At 38.6% G+C, this 16,140-nt stretch overlaps 1 protein-coding gene across 1 annotated transcript in view; it reads left to right on the forward strand.

The window, feature by feature from the left end:
- Positions 1–16,140, forward strand: part of rassf3 (Ras association domain family member 3) — an 87,216-nt gene that overhangs the window by 67,450 nt on the left and 3,626 nt on the right. Inside the window, exons 3-5 of the mRNA XM_046072671.1 lie at positions 11,381–11,488; positions 14,274–14,450; positions 15,648–15,735. Of these exons, the coding sequence (XP_045928627.1) occupies positions 11,381–11,488; positions 14,274–14,450; positions 15,648–15,735 (373 nt within the window). The remainder of the gene's footprint in view (positions 1–11,380; positions 11,489–14,273; positions 14,451–15,647; positions 15,736–16,140) is intronic.

Genomic DNA, 16,140 nt, shown 5'->3' on the forward strand with positions numbered 1-16,140 from the left:
CTTACCCCCTCCCCCCCCCCCCCCCAACACACACATACACTTACACATATATGTACTTGCACAAAAATAAAGCACACACCTCATTTGGCCTGTTGTTCAATGCTTCTTGTGTTAATAAATTTGTGCAAAGACTCCTTTTATTCACTTTTTACTGTTTGGATTTAGCAATCTTTTGACTTCAGATACCACTAAGCTTCCCCAGTATGTAGCTGTTCTAATGAAAGTCAGTCTAATGAGAACATTTCTCAGCAGGCAGTTTAGACAACGGCTCCAGAGTGGTCGTACAGCATTGTGTTTTTAATATTATATTTATCTCCAAACCAACCAAGCATGGTATCTGAGTTTGAAAAGAGGCAACTAGGGACACTCGGTTTCTATTAAACATGATGTTATAATGTTTGTTTGTCTCTCCTATTTCACATTTCTTCTTCTCCCTTTCCACATCCTTCTCCTCCTCCTTATTGTTTTTCTCTTCCTTCCTCATTCATCTTCACATTTTCCTCCCTATCCTCTTCTCTTGTTTTTCTCTTCCCCTTTCTTCTAATCCTGCTCCCAAACCTCCTCTTTTTTCTTTGCTTGTCTTCCTCCCTTTTCACCCTGCTTCTCCGCCACATCCTTCTTCTTTCGCCTCCTCTTTGTTGCTGTTGGTAAAGGTCTTGATGGAGCGAGATCCATCTCTGGGTGGTCCGTCCAAACAGAGTCCTTGTGGTCTCCTCGCAGAGAGTTGAACCATAACTGTGTGTCCTGTACTCTGCCGTCAATGTGTCCATGTTCAACTTACTGAACCACTCTAGAAACATACAGATAGTCCACTTTGGTTCCCATCATTGTGTTGAGCCCGGCCTCTTGTCTGCATGCGGTTCAGTCAGTCTAATCTGCGGGTTTCACTTCTCTGTTTGCAAAGACAACACCTTAATTTTTTTTCTTCTTCTCTTCTAAGGAAATAGCTGACCAATTTCTTGGTCGCGTTACTAACATTAAAATTGCATGTAATTATCTTCGTCAGTGTCCCATATAAAATTGGGTGTCTTGTTTTTATGCACATTGGGTTTGGGTACATATTACAATAGCTTTGTTTTGGATTTCCCCAAACATTATTGGAAGACCTCTACATAAAATGTGATCAAAAAAACACTGTGACAAATGCATGTGGAACAATGAATATCGCACAGGATTTCCCCAGGTTGCTGAGCTCAAGAAAGTCAAAGGTGACAGCCTGTACCTCTGTCTCTACTCTCTGACTTTCTGACACTTGATAAGAGTGAACTCTGTGACCCATCTTTTAGTTAACCCAAGGTCAAGATTATCTTTATTTTGTTTCATTACAGACAGACTGGCTAGCTGTCTTTAGAAAGTGTTGCATGGCACTCAACGTGACTTAGGTTTACGTAGGTAAGCATAGTGCCCTGTTTTGAACCAATATCCCGTATAGATAGGTGAAAAATAACTATATTTGGACACATAGTGAGTATAAAAACTACCTGCTAGGATGTATCCTTCACATTTTGTTTGTCACTACACTCTGTACTGTCACTCTGTACTGCTGTTGCCATTTTCTTCCCGGCCCGGCTTCAATAAATCTTGCTGCTTGAGTGAGAACGCTGCAGTTGGAAGCAGCGAAACAGGACTTCATAGCAATCCCGTCACTATGTTGGTTCTTTTCAAAGCCACCAGATTTCATTGATAAACAGCAATTTTACCTTCCAGAACATGGTAGTTGCTGGTCTACTGCTGCCTTGGTCGGTTAGATTGTTTGTGTGAGGTTTTATTGTTTTTGTATGTTTATTAATTACATTTTTAACCATTTTAAAACACCAAAGTCACACAATAACACAAACTAACAGATCGAGGCAGCGGTAGACCAGGGAGGTAAAATTAGAGGCTTTGACGCGAGCGATATAGCGACTGCTTCTGTTTTAACAAAAATGATCTTACTCTTAAAAAAAGGTCTATCTCTGTAGGGACACTTTCCATAATGTTGTCAGACACTTGTAATAACAATCTGAGCTTGTCGGTGGCAAAAACAAGCTCTTTAGTGGACGTACTTTGACTGGGCGCAGTTGCCCGCAAGGATTACTTTGCAGCCCTGCAGCTTTCTCACTCCATACTGAACCAATTTCAAAAAACGTTGTCTCAATTATTGACATAGACACAAAGATATTCCTCAAACCGTCTTCATCAATAAACTCACAAGAATTTCCATCAGAAAGCATAAAAGTGTAAACAAACCTTATGTCAATATTTCTGTATCAATAGTTTAATCATGTATTCATTAGTAATGGGGAGATTCCATAAGTATTACTGTATTTTATTTTACAAAGATTAATTGGCTAGTTTTGGTGTTCTAACTGCTGTTTCTACTAAATAACAAGACAGAAACACCCTCAAGCCAGAAACACAGGTATGCCTACAAAAATGAAGTTATAGAAAATAAACTTGGTAACTGAATAACTTATATGGTAGTTGGCAGTGCAGAGGTGGATATATCTATAAAAGGCTTTAACAAAGCTGCACTGTATCTACTATGTGAGTGTACACTAACTCCACTTAAGAAGAAGAGCCACTGTTTATATCCATTAGCTAAGTGTTACAGAGGAAAGGTGTGAGCACTCCCACTTGTACAGCACATTTGTGTGGCGTTGTACGTGCATGTATGTGTACCCATTAGTGCAGGAATGCTGGGAGGAAAGGTGTGGCTGGTCTCGACTTCCCCCCATGGACTCAGGAAGTAACAGAGGGGGTGGGGGTGAGGAGGGAAGGAAAACTGACGCAAGAAAAATCTGAGAAAGTTGATGCAATATGGATTAAAAATGACACCAGAGATTTTATGAAAGATCTGGCAGACAGGCTCTATAGGAATATAAACTGGCTTCCAAAAGAGTAATTTACAAGGAAGTTTTCTAGAAAAAAAACAAGTAATTTGGCTGTAATTAGAAGTAAAATAGAGACAAATAATGCTAAACTAGAGGAACCTAGAAAATCTTTTAAATGCAGAAATGTGCGATTTGTCAAGAGGCAAGTGTACAGTTCAGCATATATAGAAAAACAAAGTTTCCAATTAAAAAAGATTAGTATAGACCAAAAACGATTGGTCGATTGACAGGAAATGAATCGGAAACTATTCATGATAATGTCTAGGAAGATTCTCAGACATCCAGGTCATAGTTATCCAACGAAGGTTAAAATCAAGGGCAACTGGACTTGGTTGAAGATACTGGAAGACGTTTTGTCCCTCATCCATCCTCATTCATTGAGGTTAAATAGCTGAGTTTCCCTGCCAGTCAGTCAGAACAGAAGAAGTCCTTTTGGATGAGGGATGAAACGTCTTCCAGTATCTTCAACCAAGTCCAGTTGCCCTTGATTTTAACCTTCGTTGGATATTCATGATAATCAATATTTTTTTAAGTCAAACGGACTGTTAAAGTACAAAGCAAGACATTAGAGGATCTCCCATTGGGCTTTGTAAACTCATTATATTTCACAATTATGTTTTATAAATAATTGTCAGAAAAATCAATAATCAAAGTAGCTCTCTATTTTCTTTTTAATTAGTACCAAATTAATTCAAGGTAACCTTAAAGACCTTTTTAGGAAAATATCAGGAAAAAATGTGTTACCGAAGATTTTGTCAAAATAGTAAATAGGAGGATTTAAAAATCCGAGGGATGTGTCATACTGGCAGGTGACCAGTATAATATAACCCGTGTTAATGTTTTGCTAAATTAAATGACCTTTGGTCTGTTCATTTCAAACGTACATAGCTACATAACACAGGAAGACTGTCACATGAGGAAATAAACACAGGGACCAAAATTAAATGTCTGTCTTGTACTTTAAAATGTAGGTTATATTCAGTTTTACTGTGTTTAGTCTGCCTGTAGCACCCATAACACACAAACACACAGTCCAGTGCTTCAGGGTCTATTTAGCCGAGCTAAGCATGTTTTGTCTGCACACACACACACACACACACACACACACACACACACACACACACACACACACACACACACACACACACACACACACACACACACACACACACACTTAGATGATGTCATCTGTTTATAGACAGCGGGAATGCAGACGAGCGTGACAGCGTTAAACAAAGGCAGGCATGCTGCAGGTGTGTGTGTGATAAAAGGTTGAGGAAAGAAAATACCATTTCTTGACAGTTATTCTGAAACAGCAGTGAGGGAACAGGGAAACGCTGACGTGGAGATTAAGATAAACTTGATATGATTCCCTTCCTCTGTCGTATTCTTTCTCAGTTTTTGCTTTAGCTCTCGTCACTTTTTTGTCTTTCTCTTCTGCTTTTTGCAGTGTTCTCTGGTGTCAAAGCCTACTGAGTCTTTTCTGCTTTTTAAAGCCCTTCTGCTTTATGTGACAGGTGTAGATTAGAGATATGAAATTTGATTATTCTTTAAATATTGAATAAAATGTTTAGTACTGTCAGTATTTTTAGGAGTCCTATTCTAGATTTGGGCTATAAGAGGAACACATCTGCTGTCATTACAGGATTAAGTTATGACAAACGGAACCAAAATAAGTGCCTTTTATATTTCTTTCTCATGAGCATTCAAGGCGTCAGACTTCCCTTCTAAAAGTAGTAATTTTTGCACCATCATTACCTGCGATGGAGCCAGTAATATGGCAGCAATATGTACCTGCACATTATGATACACAGCATAAAACATCTTACTACTGTGGCTTTTCAAAGATGTTACGTGTCAGTATCTGTTACTGTTAAATGCTTTATAATCCAGCGGCACACTGCAGATTAATGCTATCCAGCGGGTTTTACACATCCTGTCTGGACTGATAAAATAACTAACATACATTTAATTAGAACAGTTTTCCATGGTGGACTTTCAAGTTGGGCGTTTACTGAATCAAGTTCTTACTCTTCTTTGTCTCTCTGTCTTTTAGAAATTAAAGGAAGGTTCTGTTTTATAACTTCTGTCTAACTATCACCATTTCTATTGGTTATATAAACATTTTGTCACCAGCTATATGACTGAGGTCTGGGTAGGTGGGAGTTGATATAGTTAGCTTTACAGTGAAAGTAGCTCACATTAAATGTCGCCTCGCCTGAAATAAAGAGGTACTAACGTCAGAAGAAATTATATTGCATTTGAATTATGAAACTTATTTTTAAGGCTTGTGTAAAATGAGCAGAGCCGCTACATCAGACAGCAAAAGCTACACATTTAATAAGAGAATTGATAAGAAAGACGACATGTGCCAGGATTTTCCCCACCACCTCCACTCTACTTTCCTATGTTGTCAGTTCCCTTGTGGTGTTAGACGTACAGTAGGCCTCGCATACAAACATTTTGAACCACTACATTTAGTTAAGCGATTAGTGCAGTGGTTCTGTCTTAATGTGTCCTGATTCTGAAATAAATCTAGTGAGCTGTGAATCGACTATATGCAGATGATGTTGCTCTATGATATACACAACTCCCTTCTCTTAAAGTTACTCAAAAACTGAAACATAGGCAGAATAGGCAGATTTTTTCATTATTTGACCTTTTAATATAATTGACAAAAGTATATTGTGTTTTTTCTACCTAGAACAGAAGTGTAAATGACAGGCTTCAGCATCAGTGTGTCAAGATCTGGCCATTAAGTAAGATAATTGTACGGCAAATCAATATCTTTGAAGAACGTCTGACATGAATGAGCTGTGTGGTCAAATGTGCATTGACATGTATTGACGCATGTGAACAAAGCTCAAGAATAACACTCAGTGGAATGATTTTGACTACTGTTACAAGAGGCTTTCTCATTCTTATGTGATTATTATCTCTCATGGAATATTAGGCTTTATTGAAACCCAGCTTCTGTGTTTATCTTTTGCTTCTGTCCTCCTTTCTCCACTCTGTCCAATGTTAATATTCCAGCTCCAGTTGGAGGATTCGCTGTGCTCTTAAATAGGACCATGACCTCATTGTGTTGTAGCTCCACTGTGCTCTGCTTCTCTTGTTTGTTTGGATTTGGTTGCTCTCACCCTCCCAGTTCCTCTTAACCCTCTCAAGGCTTGGGCGGGCTCTATTTTTTCATACCTTCATACCTTACTGACATTTTTCCTGGTGTATATGCTGGTATTTGACGTCCGACACTCACTGTTTCTGGATCTTACTCTTTAACATAAAGGCCCGTCTCTGTAGGGATCCTTTCCATAATGTTGCAGACACTTACAATAACAATCTGAGACTGTCGGTAGCAAAAACAAGCATTTTTGTGGACGTATTTATGACTGGTGCAGTTGCCCCGGGAATCATCGCAGCCTGTTTTGCGGCTGCAGATTGAGGCAATCCACTGGACCAACTTCAAAACCTTTAGGACCTATTGGTCATTTAGATCCCTGCTCTCGAAGACTCATCTCTTCCGAGAACATTTCCTCTTATAACACCTCTAACCCCTAACCTCTAACATGCACTTCCTGTGCTCTTCCTCTTCTATCTCCTTACAATTCCCTTGTTGATTGCACCATTTGTTAATTGTTATTAATTCACCTTAGTATTTGTCCCATTGATGCCGTGTGCGCTAATAGCTCTGTTCCTGTGTGAGTTCATGTACATGTAGACCACAAAATATGAAAAGATAGTCCCGGGTTTAAAAACATCAGCATTACCCTCTAATACTAAAAGACAACAAACACATAAATTCAGAAGTATTCCTCTCAAGAGGGCTAGAAAGACCCACTAAATACCATAAATGATAGAACAACAACGCAGCACAGGTTTTACCAGTCAAGCAGAGATGTAAGGGAAGTAGGTTGGAAGTCCCTTAATCTACAGGTTCATCTATAGGTCGACAGGTTTAGTTATTGACCCCTCTGTGCACACATTAATGATCACACACAAACAAAATCACACTGCACAGTTAGGAGAGGAAGGATTCCCCTGAGGGAGCATCATTTATTCTGTTTTACTTTTGTTTTATTTTGCTTTTATTTTCTTCTTTCTTTTTTACACCTCTTGTCTGTCTGTCTTTCTGTAGATGGTAAGATGACAGATAATCTCCTTACCTGTCACTTCCTGGTAATAAGCTTTGACTCATGTGACCCAGCAGGTGCTTAAACTGGAGACTGAATGCCGGGGGGGGAAAAAAACTCTCAGGTCAAAGTTAACGTCACAATACACAGTTAATCAGAAGTTTTAGAAATAAACTAAGGAATCGTTTGTCCTCAGATTCACTCAGGTGTTGTGTCTTTGTGAGTGTGGCTGAGCAGATTTGTCCCGGTGTGTCTTTCTTTAATCCTGATGAGTCAGTGTCTGGGCCTCTCAGGTTGACCGATATGAAGACAGACGGGTCATGTCACCGCCACTAAGGTGTCAGGAAGAAACTTGATTGAGTTTTTAATGAACTTGTCAGTAGTTGTTTCCTCCATAATCAATTAGATAAAACTATGAGACTTCGTACATACTGTAAAACTGCTATATTCGAACATGGATTTTTGATTAAAAGCCAAACACATTTTGTATTTTTCTTTTTGTAAGTATGAGCTGCCCAATAAAAACCCAGTGTGTCATGGATAGATTGCACAATAAACTAGGGCTCAAGGGATTAATCAAATGTTTTCCATTGTGATTTTGGCTTCTAAAAATTATGAAACAAGACAAGCGACATAGAACGATTATTGTGCTGCATCCAATTTCACAATGATGCTCTTGTTTTATCTTTACGGCGGTAGCTCTGTCCCTTCCCTAAAAGTCCAAACTCTCTCTCAGCCAGGCTGTGATATGATGATGATGGGGGTCATAAGTGCTATAACCTGTTAGTCATCATTATTAGCTTAGCTAAACATTATTTCTTATCTCTTAACTTATATAACTGGTTTACGGATTAATTGTTAAGTCTCCAGCATTTTGTAAAATGTCCATCTCAACTTTCCAGATCCCAAGATAAGTCGTTTTATCCGAAAAACAGTCCAAACCCAAAAATATCCAGTTTACAGCCATATAAAATACTGACATTTGAGAGGGTGGACTTATTATTAATCAAGTATCAAAAGAATGGTGTTGATTCATTTCCTTGTCAATCACTCAGTGATTAATCAACAAATTATTTCTGCACTAATTTAGACAGTGAGACACTAAAACTGTCTCGACTTTTACATATCAAATATTTCTGGGTGTTGAAAGCAACCTAATGATCCTATTCAGATCTTCCAGTCGAATATAATAGAAAACATCTGTCAGCTGTGAATGACACTGACACATCTGTAGCCTTTGTTTAATCCTCTCATCTGTTGGTGAACATCCCCTTCGCCTTTCATCACATTTTCTTTTAATCCAATGTAATGAAGGATATGTTTTAAAGAATACGTAATTGACTTTAGCTCACACACAGGCTGGCATTTCTTTGAGAGCGTCTAACACTATAATGCCCACTGATTCATATCTCTGACAGAGATGCAGTGTTTGTGTTTGCACATGCTGCATTGGCACCTTGTCTTTTGCCTTGAGCAGTGTGTGTTTTCCATATAAGGCTGTATGAGCCTTCAAAGCCTCCCTGGATTCTGCACTATGTGTGTGTGTGAGTGGTTTTTAATAGATGTAGAGGAGAGCTGCACTATGCCCATGTAAGCACACACTACACTGGAGAATTAATCTCTGAAGGCTCCGCATTAGCACTCACATTTTGTGTTGTACAGACAGAAAATATAAACATCAAGACTTACTTGAGGGTTTTTGCAGCCTGTTTAATAGATTAACTGGATTCGTTTGTTTTAAAAGTTTCATGTGGTGAAAGAATAGGATGTATGCTTCCAGCTACGTGCTACATGCTACTATGCTATTCTTATCATATTGTATGTGCATGTGGATCAAGTGCGCAACTTATGATGATGATTTTTTTCATTATCATTTATAATTTAAGTCTATGAAATCTGTCTCTAGAGGCCAAATTATAATTGTTCATGTGGTATTTTGTTGCATAGTTACTTAATTTATAATTAAATAGATTTAAGCTTCAAATCCTCACATTGGGAGAAGCTGAAACCTACCAGAATTAAAAAATCTTTTTGCGACATTACTGCTTTTTGTGCAGCAACTTCTTTAATCCGAGACAGTTTTCTCTTTCGGGACAAAATAAAATCAAACTTGAACCTTAAAATCACTGTCCTGTTGGTCTCAAGGTTAGAGTTTGTCTTCACTGGATCTTAGGTTCTCTGGATCTTTTAATTCAATATAATTTCAATTTCACAGGTTTAAAGTTGTTGATTGTAGCTTTTTTGAACAACAGTGTGTGGCTATTGGTATTACGTTTGACTTGTTATGGCAGAGCAGTCAGGGCGGGGACCTTATGGTTGTGTATGTGCCACTTTTTCCTGAAAACCGAGCATCTGCATGGAGCGACTGCATGAAAACATTTTAAGTGGCTCTGAGGTCAGTGGACGGACTCTTTACAACTAATTATGTAACATATTTGGCTTTGTCGTGTGACCTAAATTATAGTTTTACATGTGTTTTCTGCAGTTGCAGCTGTGTGCCTTTCTGTAAAATAATGAAAAAAGGACGACTTTCTTGAAATAATTTATCAGAAAGGGTTGGACTGGGCTTATGTGGTTGTTAAATCTCACATGCAGATGTTTTTCTCTGTACTGTTTGTGCCTTATCTAGAGCTCTGAGGTCAGAGATAAGCTGACCTCTGTTGTGACCTTCCCCAAACCTCTGGCCTTCCCCACCTTCTTCGGCTGTTTATACAGAAACACAGTTGACTGCTGGCTGCGGCTCTCTTTAGGCTGCACATACAGTAAAGCCTCTTGTGTGGCTGACACATGTTCATACATCACAAGCTGTTCAAGTAAGCACTATTCAAGCCCATGTGGCCTCCAGTCAGTTAAATGAATCTGTATTTTAGCCTTGGCTTGCAGGGATGAGTTTTGGGTTGTTTGGTTTGTGATTTGCGTGCTCTGTCCTGCAGGAGGTTTCCATGTTTTGTCTAAATTTAGAAGTCACTTGCACAGCATGGGACTCTGGCTGATTTGAAATGTGTTTTTGTCACGTGCTGACCCTCCAGTTCTGAGTGAGGTCCTTTTCAGACTTCATTATTCTGGGGGAAGGAGGAAATATATTTGGTTTGTCCTGGGTTAAAGATAAAAGGTGTATTTTCCAGAGAGAAGATTTCTAACCACGCCAGATAAGTGACTGTGTTTTACTCTCTGTGCACTCTCGCCACAAATGTGATATCCTCCCTCCTTGTTATCTTATCTAAAAGTTTGCTAGATCACATGAAAAATATTATAATCCCCTATTTTACCCTAAAGCACAGTTATATAATGTAGATATTTACAAAAAGCTTATTCTGCTTCGTGATGGCAGACTGTTATGGCCGTAATTCGAAAGGTAAAGAATCATGTCCTCTTGTTGTATTACATTCTCTATATAGTTCTCTACTACATCACTTCTTTGTCTTTGAAAACAATATTTAGTTTTAATTTCTGCGATGTCTTTTTGTATGTTTTTTGGCTTTTCTTCTTTTGCAATCCACCTTTGATTCCATGTGTTTTCCACTAACGTGCAGTACTTCCAAATTTGTGAAACAATGTTATAAATTCCACAACAATACCACCACTATAGAGTCAGAAAATTTGTTTAACTCTTACCCAGTGGGATTTATAAAAAGCAATTTTGTTGGTCATCTCGTAAAGCGTAACTTTTCCCATGTTTTTGTGTCTATGTGACTGAAGATTTTTGCTCTTGTGAAAGCCACCAGACTCCAGTGATTAAAAACGGTAATTAAAAAAAAAAAGGGGGATAATAGGGTCCAGGATGAAAAATACAGAAATTACCCTTTAACAACTAGACACAAATTGTCTAGCAGGATTTCTGCAATCACAAAAGAACATAACTTTGCATGCACGAACTTAGCAAATATCATTATTAATCTTTTTTGCATAGATTATCTAACATTATGTAGAGTAGAGAGAAAAAAAATCAGCCGATCAAAATGGACAATCTTAACAAATTAGAAAATAAAAAAAACAGGCCTGTATAATATTATTAATAATAATAATAATAATAATAAAACATTTATTCATTGTGGACACATAAATAATGACATATACAGTACAATCATCAAGGAGAGCACAAAGAGATGCAGTTATGGACATAAAGAATACTTTTTGTTAAATGTATTGTGTGTCAAAGGTTATGTCATGTCTGTAAATATAAATAAATGCTTACTAAATAAATATAAACTGCATATACACCCTCTATTCTTAGACCCTTGATTCTATAAGGAAGAACTCTATCTCTGCATATGTTTCCCTGCTGCTATTGTGCAAACAGAGACTGTGTTGTTTTATTGATCGTCGTTGATTTGTTACTTATCATGTTTCCTTTCATTCTCTCGCTCTCTTCGTCAGGATGTGGAGAAGGAGAGAGAGTTGCGGACAGAGTTCAGCAGGGAGGAAATCAGGCAGAAGGTCGAGCAGTACAACAAGCTGACCACAGACCTCCTTAAAATGACACTGGTGAGTGGACCACACACATGTGCACAAACACACATAAGGCCGGATTTACTAACATCCTGAATAAAGAGTACTAAATTGCGTGTGCATTCTAAAACATTATAATTGTAGTACCTGTTATGGGTGATCAACTAAGAATAATTGCGTAGATGACAACAGGTGCAAACACAATGGAGCTGGCAGTATTTAAATGAGTGTTTTGCGTGTTTTAATGGTTTCTGCCATGGAGAGTCATGGGAGGGAAAGCAGCCACCGCGTAAAAACCTTGATTTGTTTCATTCAGTCCCAAGTATGTGGAAATCGTCTGTACCTGCTCGTCCTGGCTAAGATTGCACTAAGTACTTGGGACAACACACCTGAAAAACTAGGAAGCGAGGAAATGCCAGCAGATCGTGCTTCATCCAGCCAGAGGGAACGATCCCTGACCGTCCGCAGCGTGCCCAGTCGCTCCGCGATCTCCTGTATTACGACCAGCGCGTTGTGAACAGTTGGTGATCGTTCCCTCTGGCTGGATGAATTTTAGTCGCGCTACATGTACTACTGCAGCTGGGGGCTCTCCGCAGCGCCACGCAACTTTCTAGATTCTTCCATCTCACGGAGAAACGAAATTTGCTCTATTGGCATGAATGTTAATACAACAGTATTGCCAAAGCTAAAGGAAAATACAAACAAACAATTCAATTCATATAGTTCATCGAATAAATAAAATAAAATATTTTTATTTCTACACATTGGATACAGAATAATATTATCTAATATAGTTAATTTCTCTACGTCTTCTTTCATTACGGCTGTGTCTCCTTATGGCAACAATAAAGCAAACACATTCCTTTCAAACGGATTAAATGCAGATGCTGTTGCAGTCACATGAAATTGCTTTTAGTCTTGTTAGATCACATTGAGTGTAGTAAATACATGTATTTGCATGTTACCCTCCCATTACTTTGCACAATAAAACTGAAACCTAAGTGCATATTAATTTAGGCAGAAGAACGTGCTATCTTGCACTTTTGAAAGACGTCAGTCTCCGTGCACACCGTTGGATCAGCTTACGTGTTAATTTGCGCTTGTTTCTCCTTTTTAAAAGCATAAAAACTATTGTAGAAGGTAGTATTTTATCTACGCTGTGCTCTGTCTCTAATATAAGAAATATGTTAATATAACAGGTGTGATGTCCAAACACGCTGAGTCGTGCAGGCTTTAAATCTCAATATTTTTGGTTTGCTGAGGTTTCAACATCCACGCTGCCTTCCTCCTGCTCCCAGCATTCCTCAGCAGTCACATCAGAGTGATGTGATGCTATTCCTGCTATTGTTCTCCCCCACAGTGTTTTTCTTGGCAGCGTGGAAGTTGACTGAAGTTGTATTCAAACTGGCAATGTTGGTGAAGCAGATGTTCAGTACTGTCAGATAAGAACATTTAGATACCTTAAAATTGATAGTACGATATGGGAAAAAATATAAATTCTCCGAAGCATTTTCTCTACAGGGAAAGTTAGGGATTACAAGCATATATAATAATAATAATAATAATAATAACATTTTACAACTTTCAAACTTAACCCAGCCCTGAAACCTGCTGCTCTACACCTGTTGGATGTTGAACGTTACAGCTGAGGGTATCATTACGTGAAGCTTGGAGACATGAACCCACACCTTTCTTTCTAATTCTGCATTTCCTTCTGTGATGCCGCGAGTTTCTCTTTGTCATCCTGACTTCCATTTGTACTCGTTTTTCCTTCACACACATACACTTGCATGCACAGTCCTCAAGGCACCGCATGGGAGTAATGAGATTAAGATGCTCTTCCTCCGTCAGGGGCCATCTGTCCTGCAGGATGGGCTTACTGGGTGAACTGGAGCGATCATATAGCACATACTAAACTGTACCTCAGGAAACTTTGAATTCAGCTAACTGAATAAAAACCTGTTGTAAGTTTTTAATTTTGTCTGATTTGGTGGTGACTGTTTACCTGCAAGTCTGATGTTGATGCATTTTACTCTCCAGTCTTAATTTTAGCACCTGATTTTTATTTAGATTTAACCTCAGTCGCAGTTTAGATATTTGATTATTGTTAGTTTTAGGCAGGAACGTGTGTGTGTGTGTGTGTGGTTGTTTTGAGTTGATGGACTTTTGTTGTTGTGATCTTGTGTACATGTGATTTGTTCTTGGGTCTCTCTTGCAAAAGCAGATGTTGATCTTGAGATTTCCTGAACAAATAAAGCTCGACTAACAAACTAAATGGATAAAAATGAAAACCAGACATTAAAACCCTAGCTACAGAATTAGATTTTGATGACTAAATACTGTATATAAACCATAGAAACGATTAGTAGATTAGTTGACCGACAGAAAATGAATCCATTAAAGTCAAAACATTCACTGCGTATGGCTTCTCAGATGTGATGATCTGCTGATTTTCTCTCATGTCTGAGTATCTCTGGACTTTTTTAACACTTCATCTTGGGCAATGGGAGTTTATAAATTAAATGTTTCACTATTTTGTCCCAGTTTATTGACAAAATGAGTAATCTCTTGATTGAGAAAATCACTGGCAGATTAATATATTAGATATTAAAAATGAGTACAAGGAATCAATTGCAGAAACAAGTCGAATGAAAATACAGTTTGATACATGAATGTTGGTTGTCAAAGTCAAAATTGTACATTAATCTCTCAAATTCATATTTTCTTTATTGGTCTTATCACAAGTGAGTACTGTATTGCTATAGCAGGTTGTACAGGACATACGATCGTAACTCTCTCTGTTTGTCTCTCTCTCTCTCAGAATCATCATACTGGTGTGTATACTGGTTTCATCAAGGTCCAGATGGACTTGAGGAGGCCGGTGACGGTGCGGGGGGGCCAAAGAGGAGCAGGAGGAGCATTAGTGGAAGAGGCATTCTATCTGCCCCGAGGAGTCACCAACACCCTCCACATTAGCTCCAATAACACAGTCCGACAGGTGGCTAACACACACGCACATGCACACACACACACACAGCGTCAGCACAACTTAATTAGGATCTGATGACATGTGGGTTGAAGTCGGCGTCTAACGGAAGCAGGCTGAAGTTTTATTAAAAACTTGATTGGTTTCAGTCAGTTCTCTCACATGTTGATTAACATTAACTGATTGAGTAAACCAGTAAACCACAGGCACAGAAAATACTGTTTCTGATTGGCTGTCAGGTGTCTGTTAAAATCATTTAACAGGACACGTAATACATATCCAGGTGGAACGCAGTGGGCAAACACTTACAAAGTACCTTTCAAACACTATTCAAAGGGCTTCAAATAAGGCAAATAAATGCATTAACACAATTTTTAATACTGTGGGGGAAATGAAATTCATTAAAAAAACAATAGACAAAAAAGATATGGAAGGAATACAGTTACAGATCCAAAATAAACTAATATTTTTCAAATACAACAGTAAACTAAATGTATTTTTTACTGCAGGTAGAGAATAGCAACAGTACTTCTGTTCCACATGAACTCACATTAATGAAACCGACCTAACAACGGGTTAAACTAACCACAAATAAGATGATGATTTGAACGCACACCTTCTCTTTTTGCCTGTAGTAAATGGTGCGAGTTATGCTGCAAACCTAATAATAGACTCTGAGGTGTTCTGTTATTGAAAATAATGCACTCCAGAGATGAAATGCTAATGATGTTTGGCTTTGTCTCGTTATTTTGTTATGTCAGGACACCTTGTTTGTATTATAACTCATAACTACTTTTTATTTTATTAGCTAGCTAGATTAGCTGTAGTGTTGGTTAAAGGTTGTTTAAAGTCTCTAAAAACATTAAACCTTTGTCTAATCTTTGTAGATAAAAATGACTTCACAATAATGAAGGTGAAATCAAGTAGCATATTGTTTGTCTAACAATCTGCTTCATCAGGAGAAGTGTGGGTGTAGCTTGATCAGATAGGACCAAACGCCAACCGTCGTTTTGATAGTGATATGTCCCGCCCTTCGACGTCCATCAGATTGACCTATTGACATATTATGAAAGATAACGTTGTACAGTTATATTGTGATGTTACTGTTTGTGTTATTAGCTTTTTGTTGTTTGTTCAACCTCATTTAGGGTTTAACTGTCTCTGAGCTCATTGTTGACAAGTTGTGTTCTTGTGTGTGTGTGTGTTCAGGTGATCATCGCCCTGCTGAGCAAGTTCACAGTCGCAGACAACCCGGCGAAATACGCCCTGTACAAACGCTATCGCAGGGAGGAGCAGGGTAAGACTGAGGCCCGCTCTCAATCTGTATGTGTGTGTGTTTGTGTGAGAGACCGTGAAAGTGTCAGGGCTGGAGACAGTTTCATGCCATTCATGCCAAACTCTGTATCAGATGCTTTGGCACAGACATAGTGTCGATGATCTGTGTGTGTGTGTGTGTGTGTGTGTGTGTGTGTGTGTGTGTGTGTATTTCTGAATGCCTCGCCCTCATGTTGCTGGTTGTTGGATTCCACAGGGCTCTCCCACTATCAACAGCTCACCAGGAATACACACACACACACAAACTGTATGAATCAACAGCTGTTGCAGGGTCGTTGCGCATCCAGTATTATTTTTCAGTCTATGTAGCGTCTCCAAGAAAGGAAAAAAATGGGAGTTTATAAGCCTTATGCTATAAAACATGATG

This window comes from Micropterus dolomieu, linkage group LG16, assembly GCF_021292245.1.
Source record: "Micropterus dolomieu isolate WLL.071019.BEF.003 ecotype Adirondacks linkage group LG16, ASM2129224v1, whole genome shotgun sequence".
Classification (NCBI taxonomy): domain Eukaryota; kingdom Metazoa; phylum Chordata; class Actinopteri; order Centrarchiformes; family Centrarchidae; genus Micropterus; species Micropterus dolomieu.